Source organism: Pan paniscus, chromosome 10, assembly GCF_029289425.2.
Source record: "Pan paniscus chromosome 10, NHGRI_mPanPan1-v2.0_pri, whole genome shotgun sequence".
Lineage (NCBI taxonomy): Eukaryota > Metazoa > Chordata > Mammalia > Primates > Hominidae > Pan > Pan paniscus.
Window position 1 is genome coordinate 75,663,566 of NC_073259.2, and position 13,036 is coordinate 75,676,601.

At 36.1% G+C, this 13,036-nt stretch overlaps 1 protein-coding gene across 1 annotated transcript in view; it reads right to left on the bottom strand.

Annotated features, from left to right (window-relative positions):
- Nucleotides 1-12,660, bottom strand: part of SLCO1B1 (solute carrier organic anion transporter family member 1B1) — a 114,616-nt gene extending 101,956 nt beyond the window's left edge. The window contains exons 1-2 of the mRNA XM_003828901.6: nucleotides 12,618-12,660; nucleotides 2,201-2,349 (exon numbers count right to left, since the gene is read on the bottom strand). Of these exons, the coding sequence (XP_003828949.1) occupies nucleotides 2,201-2,284 (84 nt within the window). The 5' untranslated portion in view covers nucleotides 2,285-2,349; nucleotides 12,618-12,660. The remainder of the gene's footprint in view (nucleotides 1-2,200; nucleotides 2,350-12,617) is intronic.
- Nucleotides 12,661-13,036: the final 376 nt, after the last annotated feature.

Genomic DNA, 13,036 nt, shown 5'->3' on the forward strand with positions numbered 1-13,036 from the left:
GCTGCTTGACACTCAATAATTTAACCTTAAGATAATTTTTTAGAAGTATGGAATGAGGAAAGTTATTAAAGAGACCACTTATAAAACCCTGCTTGCCATAACATCTTGAGGGTACTAACATTACAAAAATCCACATTTATTTTAGCAATATGGAATACAGTTGAGAGCATAGGATTTGGAATCAGACTGCCTGAGTGAGTTCAGACCTTCAGTGTACCAATTACCAACTTTGAGACCTAGGAGAAGACATTTGCCCTGTCTATATCTAGGTTTTTTCATCTGAAAAGGGGAGATAATACCATCCAGTTGATAGAATTATGGTAAGGAAAAAATCTGTTAGCAAAAGTAAAACACTAAATCAATGTCTGGCATATAGTAAATGCTTGATAAATGTTAGCTACTATTATTAAGGTTTCTCTCATCTTTTTTTATGCTCCTGAATTACATTTGTTTTACTATTGTTTTCATTATCTTTCTATCTACAGAGATATCTCTAAATCATAATATTTCAAATACAGAAAATTAAGAAATTAGATGATAAAATGTAATTTAATGAAAGTAAAAGTCAATATATTTTCAGCAACTTTTGTTAATTCTTTGAAGTCCCAAACTTCATAAAAAATTAAAATACCCTTTATTTAAAAAATTTTCTCCCATTATGTTTTCATTTCTCATGAATAAAAAGTAAGCTCAGAAATGCAACAAACTTCAACTACAGTCACACAAGTCTTTACAGAATTATTGTAAAATGATTTTTGAGTTTAATATTCTTTATCAACAACATATCAATGTTAACAATTTAAGTGAGTGAAAATATTATTTTAAATATCACTTGTAGACATGATTAACCAATTTAGCGATGTTTCTGAAATACCAGCATTAGGGATGCCAGTCTTATCCCAGTATCTTCCTCTAGCTCTGGTCTTCTTTATTGGGCTGCAGTTAATGTCCTTTCCACACACTGCTAATTCGCTAACTCCCAGCTTCTCCAGATATGCTACAAGGGATCACTCTGGAAATTTTATTGCTTCAGGCAGTTTGCTGCCATTTTGCTATGCACATGTCAGTGAAATTACTGTAACACTCAGTATTTAAAAATAAAAACAATTCAGTACATTATATTATCCTTAGAATATAGAACATAATTCACTTGCATTAACCAATACTTTTTCCTTATGACCGCCATTTGGCCTAAATGTTACTCAAATATTTCATCAGAGAAGGCTTTATCAGTAATCTCAGAAAACAAACAAATTTTATGTTCCCTGGAAGGAGCTAAAAGGAAACTTTTATAACATTATTGTAATTGACTCCAATCTTGGTGGCCTTTATTCAGCTGTATAAGACTACAAATTTGACTAAATAAAAAAGTTAAAACATTGATAAAAGGTGACCCTTATTTCTTGATTTCCTCAAGACTTCCGTATGGGGATTTAAAGGCTTTGTCTTGGGTTCCAGGGTTTTCAATTCACAATGTAGATGACTTCAGGAAAATTTCTTAACTTTTCTGAGTCTTGGCTTCTCATTTAGCATTGTGCTTAGGAGTACTCACTCCTGTTTATAAAAATGCCAGCATCACTTAATACCTCAACTGTATCATTTAATACAGTTTGTGCCAAAAGCAAAAGGCAGAATTTTTACTTTTACCAGCTTGCAAATGAAAACATTAAATGGCTTTTCTAAATCGTCAAACAGGTCTTTTGGCCAGGTTTTTGACTATCATAGACCTCCGTTCCATGAGCCTAAATTACTTATCAGAACTTTTTTAAATGCTGTTTTTTTTTTAAAAAAAGAATTTTTAAATAAGTCAGTATCACAAAGTGAGTCTCAAGACATTAATATTCTAAGTTTATAAGTCAATTCTAAGAATTTTAAAATATTATTCATTATGCATTTTTTATTTTAATCACATTCCTAAATATCTCGTGATCAATCCAAAACCAAAGAGAAGCTATCAAAATATTTCTAAATTTTCTACATTGATAAACTATTAAGCATCAAAAATTTCACCAAAGAAATACTTAATCAGATTAAAAGACTGGTTTAAATCAAGGTATGAATCATTATGTTAATATTTCAATATATGCTTCAATTGGAAATTATAATTTGAAATATAATGTTCTTTTTAACAACTTGCCTTTCTATACATTAAAGTTGCCTATTTACTTATTTTAGCTCAAAAACATAAAACTTATTCTACCTTCAATCCATTGCAGTATCTTGTTTTCTTATTCTCTGAAGGTTGTGCCTCTGCTGTTTTATTCAAATGTTGATTTTGGTCCATGATTGAAATATAGATATCATACAAATGTTTTTAATTGTTGTTGATGCTTAGTTTGAAACAATCACCTATTAAGGAAGAAAAAGTATAGTTTATTTTATTTTTACAATATATAATTTAGAAATAAGAAAAGCCACAAGATCATCATCAATCAATCAACCATTCACTAACATTCACTCAGGGTCTACTGTGTCTTTACCACTCTGCTAGGTCAATGCTGGACACAAAAGTAGGAAAGACAGACACAAATTCTAGCCTAAGGAGATTATAATTTAATAGAAAAATAAATTTGTGGAGAGAAATTTGAAACAAGTAAGTAATATAGAATCACACACCAGATTACATGAACATTTTAAATTATAGAAATTTAAATTATCTTTTCTACACACCTATATTGTAAAATTTATAAAAGCAAATATATGTTTTCTTTATCCTTCTAGTTTTAAAATGTGCCTATTAGCCCCTTGCACAGAGTAGATATTCAAAACAGATACAAAAATAATATAAAGAATTAAATTGAAATGGCCTGTTTTATAAAGGAGACACCACTGGAATCAGGCTCAAAAAGCAAACAGAATTTGGATTTGTTAAAAAGAGCAAAGTGTACTCCAAGTACTTCTCAGAGCATCTCTGGTATTGCTTGACCTTACCACCATCATGATGTTACTTTATTTTGATTTTGTTCATTTCTTTTCCAAGAGAAATGCATAAAGTTGAAAATGCAAATTAAAAAAATAAAACAAAGATTCTTCCTCTAACTCTTGTCCTGTTATCCAGAAATATAACGTGGATTTTTCATTAAGTACATAATATTTTTCTTTTCAATGCAAATGGTAGCATACCTTAAACATCATTCTCTACCTTTTTATCTTCTCTATATACTTAATCTTAATAAGTCTTTCTCATTTTTCTTATGGTAGCAGGGTATTAAGTTGTCCAAAATATATGCAACTGGTTCTATATTCATCAGCTTTTAGGTTGTATCTAATCATTTCATATTAAAGATGTTCTTAATATATCATATGCCATTTTGGTTTTATGTGGCCATATCTGCAGAATAAATTCAACAACTAAAGTTTTGGAGTCAATGTATAAGAGAAATTGTTATTTTGAGAGTCATTAAAGTCCTACTTTAAAGACTAGTAAAATGAGTTAACTTTTTACTTCAACTGACTCTTTTATATAGAATATAATGTGTTCTTCATGGAGTTTTAGAAATACATTCTTGCTTCTATGTATGTAAACAATACATATTTATGTATCTAAGATATCTATATAAGTAGACACAGCATAGATACACGATTTTTAATAGCGCACTAATTATACAATATGTCTAATATATATTATATGTACAGTTGATACTTGTTGCAGTAGTTATGTTTTATAAAGTTGCTGGGAACACTGAATTAGCAAATATTGAACCATTGTTCCTTGGAGAGATGTGGGGTTAGTTATGTGCCTGTCTGCCTCTGGTCACAATATTTTGGTAAATTGTTCAATATAGAACTGTGTTTTATGTATGTTTTGTTTAAAGACACTTTATTTAATACATACTATTGATTCATTAACATTGAATTAGTTGTCAACAACACTGTAGTTCAGGCCTGGAGGAAGTTTATACAGCATATGTATCTTTTCCCTCGGATACTCTCGTGCACCGGAGAGCACTTCAGCACTATCTTTGGGGCCCATTCGAAACATTCAACTCAGAAACACAAAACACAAAAATGCCAAAAATGTGGCAATAAATACAGTGTGAAAAGGGTATTTCTTTATCATATGTGAGCAGAAACAAGAAGACAGAGCTTCACTTTGTTCAACCTCAGTTGGGAACATGGCAGCTCAAATTTTTCACCACTTTGTACATGCATGTGAATGCCCATGAAAGTCCAGCAGTATTGATTTTGGTGTTACAAAGGAATTTTAGTGAATAGACAAATTTTCTTATATAGAATCTGTGAATAATGAGACTCGACTCTATATTTTATTCACTAATTTATTCAACAAGGGCTGATGGATTCTGAATAATATAAATATATACAATACATATTTAAGGGATAGTGCATAAATGTGGAAGTAATAAATAGGATATTATCACTTACATATATGTGAGTATATATCAACATATGGTTGAATACAGAAACCCATACATGTGTACCTCTAAGTGAACTCCAATTATTACATTTTGTGTGTGTACGTGTTTTATGCATGCCTCTACCTAGATATGTTGGGTTTCTGGGTTCAGTGAGGTAAGAAAAAAGTCAATGGCTGTTTAGCCTCAAGGTACTAAGCTGCCCTTTGATAAATTTCACCCCATTTTTTCCATGAATATCTGTTTCTATCTCTTTCTTTATAATTTAAATATTAGGAAATCTTTTTTTTTTAAATTATATAATAGCAAATATCTTTGTATGACTTGCAAGGTGGATAGTCTTCCCTTAGTTTTAGGCTTTGATTTTCTTTCTACTAACAAATATTCTTGATGTCTTGAAGGCTATTGTCCCACCACTCCAAACCTGGTTTATTTCAATTGATTAACTTCTGTTTGTCCTGTCTCCCACCTTTCTTTCTATCCTATGCATATCATATTTATCCTAAGAATCTTTCAAAGATCCCTTTAACGACACAAAATAAAATTCATTTGATGGTCTTCACAACCTAAACCAAGCCCCTGTTTTTAGAACCATTCTCAATATATCCATAGCACCTGCAGACACATGAAACCACAGTCCCAAGAAGAAAGCTTTCTGCCCTCTTGTATGTTTCTTTCAATCCTGAATGTCATTCTCCATCTCTTGTTTGTAATGCTGATCCAAATTGTACCTCTTCAATATTTTCATACTTACCTCCTGTTGATAATATCTCCCACCCTGCTGTACCAGTGGAGAATATACCTGAAGTCATTACTTTTCTTTGTATTTCCCCTACTTCCCCCAGAAAGCTACTATTTCACATCTCTCTCCTAGATCTTCACATAAAATATTCAGAAAAAAAAGGTGGACACTTTGTTCCTCATTTCACCAAAATGTTCAATAAGTTACTACAAAGTAACTAGAAAGTTGGAATATTAATTTATGCTTGACTAAATGCCACACTTTCTAATTCACCTTGACATTTAACATATTTTTCTCTGAACATATTTTTTTCTTAAATTTCAAATGATTTACATAAATGAATTTTGACGACACCATTTGTTTATAAGATAGAGCCATAGGCATTTGGATTTAGCATTGCAATTCTTCCCTGAAGAGGTCAGTTTTTCCAAATTTGATAGGAGTGGGGTGCAGGACAGAATCTTATCAGCCTCTACTTATCTGTGTCAAGCTTTTAATACTTATTAGGTTACAGAAAACCGGTTTAGGCAAAGTGACCCAATTTCCACCATGTACTTATGCAACTGAGGAGCAAAAAGGAAAAACAGCATTTGCTAACTTCTTAGACCTTTTATAGGAGAGACATTCCCCCATCTCCACCTTACTTTCACAATAAAAACAATTGTCTTATCAAGGCAGACAACTTTCTGAATTGGAGAAGGGAACTAATATTTATTGAGGCTTTAGTTCATGCTAAAAACTGTGCTGAGGGGAGGAGCCAAGATGGCCAAATAGGAACAGCTCTGGTCTACAGCTCCCAGCGTGAGCGACGCAGAAGACTGGTGATTTCTGCATTTCCAACTGAGGTACCGGGTTCATCTCACTGAGGAGTGCCAGATAGTAGGTGCAGGACAGTGGGTGAAGCGCACCATGCGCAAGCCAGAGCAGGGCGAGGCATTGCCTCACCCGGGAAGCACAAGGGGTCAGGGAATTCCCTTTCCTAGTCAGAGAAAGGGGTGACAGACGGCACCTGGAAAATTGGGTCACTCCCACCCTAATACTGCGCTTTCCCAAACGGCTTAAAAAACAGCACACCAGGAGATTATATCCTGCACCTGGCTTGGAGGGTCCTATGCCCACAGAGTCTCACTCATTGCAAGCACAGCCATCCAAGATCAAACTGCAAGGTGGCAGCGAGGCTGGGGGAGGGGTGCCCGCCATTGCTGAGTTACTTGTTTGATTAGGTAAACAAAGCGGCTGGGAAGCTTGAACTGGGTGGAACCCACCACAGCTCAAGGAGGCCTGCCTGCCTCTGTAGGCTTCACCTCTGGGGGCAGGGCACAGACAAACAAAAAGACAGCAGTAACCTCTGCAGACTTAAATGTCCCTCTCTGACAGCTTTGAAGAGAGCAGTGGTTCTCCCAGCATGCAGCTTGAGATCTGAGAACAGGCAGACTGCCTCCTCAAGTGGGTCCCTGACCCCCGAGTAGCCTAACTGGGAGGCACCCCCCAGTAGGGGCAGACTGACACCTCACATGGTCGGGTACTCCTCTGAGACAAAACTTCCAGAGGAACGATCAGGCAGCAGCATTTGTGGTTCACCAATATCCGCTCTTCTGCAGCCACCGCTGCTGAAACCCAGGCAAACAGGGTCTGGAGTGGACCTTTAGCAAACTCTAACAGACCTGCAGCTGAGGGTCCTGTCTGTTAGAAGGAAAACTAACAAACAGAAAGGACATCCACACCAAAAACCCATCTGTACGTCACCATCAACAAAGACCAAAGGTAGATGAAACCACAAAGATGAGAAAAAAACAGAGCAGAAAAACTGGAAACTCTAAAGATCAGAGCACCTCTCCTCCTCCAAAGGAAAGCAGCTCCTCACCAGCAATGGAACAAAGCTGGACGGAGAATGACTTTGACGAGTTGAGAGAAGAAGGCTTCAGATGATCAAACTACTCTGAGCTACAGGAGGAAATTCAAACCAATGGCAAAGAAGTTAAAAGCTTTGAAAAAAAATTAGACAAATGGATAACTAGAATAAGCAATGCAGAGAAGTTCTTAAAGGACCTGATGGAGCTGAAAACCAAGGCAAGAGAGCTACATGACGAATGCAGAAGCCTCAGTAGCTGATGCGATCAACTGGAAGAAAGGGTATCAGTGATGGAAGACAAAATGAATGAAATGAAGCGAGAAGAGAAGTTTAGAGAAAAAAGAATAAAAAGAAACGAACAAAGCCTCCAAGAAATATGGGACTATGTGAAAAGACCAAATCTATGTCTGATTGGTGTACCTGAAAGTGATGGGGAGAATGGAACCAAGTTGGAAAACACTCTGCAGGATATTATCCAGGAGAACTTCTCCAATCTAGCAAGGCAGGCCAACATTCAAATTCAGGAAATACAGAGAACACCACAAAGATAATCCTCGAGAAGAGCAACTCCAAGACACATAATTGTCAGATTCACCAAAGTTGAAATGAAGGAAAAAATGTTAAGGGCAGCCAGAGAGAAAGGTTGGGTTACCCACAAAGGGAAGCCCATCGGACTAACAGCGGATCTCTCGGCAGAAACTGTACAAGGCAGAAGAGAGTGGGAACCAATATTCAACATTCTTAAAGAAAAGAATTTTCAACCCAGAATTTCATATCCAGCCAAACTAAGCTTCATAAGTGAAGGAGAAATAAAATCCTTCACAGACAAGCAAATGCTGATTTTGTCACCACCAGGCCTGCCCTAAAAGAGCTCCTGAAGGAAACACTAAACATGGAAAGGAACAACTGGTACCAGCCACTGCAAAAACGTGCCAAATTGTAAAGACCATCAAGGCTAGGAAGAAACTGCATCAACTAATGAGCAAAATAACCAGCTAACATCACAATGACAGGATCAAATTCACACATAACAATATTAACTTTAAATGTAAATGGGCTAAATGCTCCAATTAAAAGACACAGACTGGCAAATTGGATAAAGAGTCAAGACCAATCAGTGCGCTGTAGTCAGGAGACCCATCTCACATGCAGAGACACACATAGGCTCAAAATAAAGGGATGGAGGAAGATGTACCAAGCAAATGGAAAACAAAAAAAGGCAGGGGTTGCAATCCTAGTCTCTGATAAAACAGACTTTAAACCAACAAAGATCAAAAGAGACAAAGAAGGCCATTACCTAATGGTAAAGGGATCAATTCAACAAGAAGAGCTAACTATCCTAAATATATATGCACCCAATACAGGAGCACCCAGATTCATAAAGCAAGTCCTTAGTGACCTACAAAGAGACTTAGAATCCCACTCAAAAATAATGGGAGACTTTAACACCCCACTGTCAACATTAGACACATCAACGAGACAGAAAGTTAACAAGGATACCCAGGAATTGAACTCAGCTCTGCACCAAGCGGACCTAATAGACATCTACAGAACTCTCCACCCCAAATCAACAGAATATACATTCTTTTCAGCACCACACCACACCTACTCCAAAACTGACCACATAGTTGGAAGTAAAGCACTCCTCAGCAAATGGAAAAGGACAGAAATTATAACACACTGTTTCTCAGACCACAGCGCAATCAAACTAGAACTCAGGATTAAGAAACTCACACAAAACCGCTCAACTGCATGGAAACTGAACAACCTGCTCCTGAATGACTACTGGGTACATAATGAAATGAAGGCAGAAATAAAGATGTTCTTTGAAACCAATGAGAACAAACACACAACATACCAGAATCTCTGGGACACAATTAAAGCAGGGTGTAGAGGGAAATTAATAGCACTAAATGCCCACAAGAGAAAGCAGGAAAGACCCAAAATTGACACCCTAACATCACAATTAAAAGAACTAGAAAAGCAAGAGCAAACACATTCAAAAGCTAGCAGAAGGCAAGAAATAACTAAAATCAGAACAGAACTGAAGGAAATAGAGACACAAAAAACCCTTCCAAAAATTAATGAATCCAGGAGCTGGTTTTTTGAAAGCATCAACAAAATTGATAAACCACTAGCAAGATTAATAAAGAAGAAAAGAGAGAAGAATCAAATAGATGCAATAAAAAATGATAAAGGGGATATCACCACCGATCCCACAGAAATACAAACTACCATCAGAGAATACTACAAACACCTCTATGCAAATAAACTAGAAAATCTAGCAGAAATGGATAAATTCCTCGACACATACATCCTCCCAAGATTAAACCAGGAAGAAGTTGAATCTCTGAATAGACCAATAACAGGCTCTGAAATTGAGGCAATAATCAATAGCTTACCAACCAAAAAAAGTCCAGGACCAGATGGATTCACAGCCGAATTCTACCAGAGGTACAAGGAGGAACTGGTACCAATACTTCTGAAACTATTCCAATCAATAGAAAAAGAGGGAATCTTCCCTCAGTCATTTTATGAGGCCAGCATCATCCTGATACCAAAGCCTGGCAGAGACACAACCAAAAAAGAGAATTTTAGACCAATATCCTTGATGAACATTGATGCAAAAATCCTCAATAAAATACTGGCAAACCGAATCCAACAGCACATCAAAAAGCTTATCCACCATGATCAAGTGGGCTTCATCCCTGGGATGCAAGGCTGGTTCAACATACGCAAATCAATAAATGTAATCCAGCATATAAACAGAACCAAAGACAAAAACTACATGATCATCTCAATAGATGCAGAAAAGGCCTTTGACAAAATTCAACAACCTTCATGCTAAAAACTCTCAATAAATTAGGTATTGATGGGATGTATCTCAAAATAATAAGAGCTATCTATGACAAACCCACAGCCAATATCATACTGAATGGGCAAAAACTGGAAGCATTCCCTTTGAAAATGGGCACAAGACAGGGATGCCCTCTCTCACCACTCCTATTCCACATAATGTTGGAAGTTCTGGCCAGGGCAATCAGGCAGGAGAAGGAAATAAAGGGTATTCAATTAGAAAAAGAGGAAGTCAAATTGTCCCTGTTTGCAGATGACATGATTGTATATCTAGAAAACCCCATCATCTCAGCCCAAAATCTCCTCAAGTTGATAAGCAACTTCAGCAAAGTCTCAGAATACAAAATCAATGTACAAAAATCACAAGCATTCTTATACACCAATAACAGACAAACAGAGAGCCAAATGATGAGTGAACTCCCATTCACAATTGCTTCAAAGAGAATAAAATACCTAGGAATCCAACTTACAAGGGATGTGAAGGACCTCTTCAAGGAGAACTACAAACCACTGCTCAATGAAATAAAAGAGGATATGAACAAATGGAAGAACATTCCATGCTCATAGGTAGGAAGAATCAATATCATGAAAATGGCCATACTGCCCAAGGTAATTTATAGATTCAATGCCATCCCCATCAAGCTAAAAATGACTTTCTTCACAGAATTGGAAAAAACTACTTTAAAGTTCATATGGAACCAAAAAAGAGCCCGCATACCAAGTCAATCCTAAGTCAAGAGAACAAAGCTGGAGGCATCACCCTACCTGACTTCAAACTATACTACAAGGCTACAGTAACCAAAACAGCATGGTACTGGTACCAAAACAGAGATATAGACCAATGGAACAGAACAGAGCCCTCAGAAATAGTGCCGCATATCTACAACTATCTGATCTTTGACAAACCTGACAAAAACAAGCAATGGGGAAAGGATTCCCTATTTAATAAATGGTGCTGGGAAAACTGGCAAGCCATATGTAGAAAGCTGAAACTGGATCCCTTCCTTACACCTTATACAAAAATTAATTTAAGATGGATTAAAGACTTAAATGTTAGACCTAAAACCATAAAAACCCTAAAAGAAAACCTAGGCAATACCATTCAGGACATAGGCATGGGCAAGGACTTCATGTCTAAAACATCAAAAGCAATGGCAACAAAAGCCAAAAATGACAAATGAGATCTAATTAAACTAAAGAGCTTCTGCACAGCAAAAGAAACTACCATCAGAGTGAACAGGCAACCTACAGAATGGGAGGAAATTTTTGCAACCTACTCATCTGACAAAGGGCTAATACCCAAAATCTACAATGAACTCAAACAAATTTACAAGAAAAAGATAAACAACCCCATCAAAAAGTGGGTGAAGGATATGAACAGACACTTCTCAACAGAAGACATTTATGCAGCCAAAAAACACGTGAAAAAATGCTCATCATCACTGGCCATCAGGGAAATGCAAATCAAAACCACAATGAGATACCATCTCACACCAGTTAGAATAGCGATCATTAAAAAGTCAGGAAACAACAGGTGCTGGAGAGGATGTGGAGAAATAGGAACACTTTTACACTGTTGGTGGGACTGTAAACTAGTTCAACCATTGTGGAAGACAGTGTGGCGATTCCTCAGGGATCTAGAACTGGAAATACCATTTGACCCAGCCATCCCATAAGTGGATATATACCCAAAGGATTATAAATCATGCTGCTATAAAGACACATGCACACGTATGTTTATAGCGGCACTATTCACAGTAGCAAAGACTTGGAACCAACCTAAATGTCCAACAACGATAGAGTGGATTAAGAAAATGTGGCACACATACACCATGGAATACTATGCAGCCATAAAAATGATGAGTTTATGTCCTTTGTAGGGACATGGATGAAACTGGAAACCATCATTCTCAACAAACTATCGCAAGGACAAAAAACCAAACACCGCATGTTCTCACTCATAGGTGGGAATTGAACAATGAGAACACATGGACACAGGAAGGGGAACATCACACACCGGGGACTGTTGTGGGGTGGGGGAGAGGGGAGGGATAGCATTAGGAGATATACCTAATGTTAAATGATGAGTTAATGGGTGCAGCACACCAACATGGCACATGTGTACATATGTAACAAACCTGCATGTTGTGCACATGTACCCTAAAACTTAAAGTATAATAATAATGAAATAAAAAAAAGAAAAAAACTGTACTGAGAAGACTTTTTGCTTATTTAATTGGAGATAAATTATCTAGAAAATATATTTCCTTTCACCCTGTATCAAACTTGAGTTGAAACAAGGAAATTGAGGTGGTTATGTGACTTTGAGACACCTGTTTTTTTATGTTTGCCAATTAACTCTTCCCTCTACTCCCACCCTTGGCTGCCTTCATCCAGTTAAGAAGACATCAAAGAAATAAGGAGTCTAGTGTGATCAGTCAATGTAGTTGACAAAAATAATTATCCTGTAGCATATTTTAAGAAGGTAACTAGAGCTTCATTTTTGAGACTTGATTTTTATTTGTTTGGAAATTAATAAGACCAAGATTTGAAACTTTATATTTAAATATATAAAGGTATTATTTTCTCTACTTTATTTTTAACAGTATATAAACCTGAGGCTCTTCTACTCCCAGAAGGAATATTTACTATGTTTTAAGGGCTCAGAATGTAAGCGTGTGGAAGACACAGAGCATAAAATTTGTAATATTTTTCAAGACCATCAAAATCTTCTTCCGTGAAAATTTCTTACATAAAATATATGTTAAAATTAGAGAATCTCAATGGTTCTTACCTGGATTTAGAATCCTACAGCAACTGCAACAAGTCCACCCTTTATTCCTCTTAAAGTAGTTGGCTTTTTGAAAACAAGTCCAGTGATGATTAACCACCTTATTATGTCATTGCTCTAGTCAAACATATAAAACCTAGTTAGTTTTAAGAGTTCACTCCAGTTGCCAATATTTAAAGATTATATTTCTCAGAATTCTCACATTATTTTTTGTTAATCTTAACAAGTAAACCTTACTTTTGGGAATGGCTTTTACTTGTTTATTCAATTAAGTTGGTGGCATAAGATTTTTTTCTTTAAAAATATGAGTACAATAAATTATTCCAGGTATTTAAAACTTCCAAATAGGAAATAATTTAAGACAAATAAGAAATATGCCTACAGGTTACATTGGCATTTAAAAATTAAAATATACCCTCTTT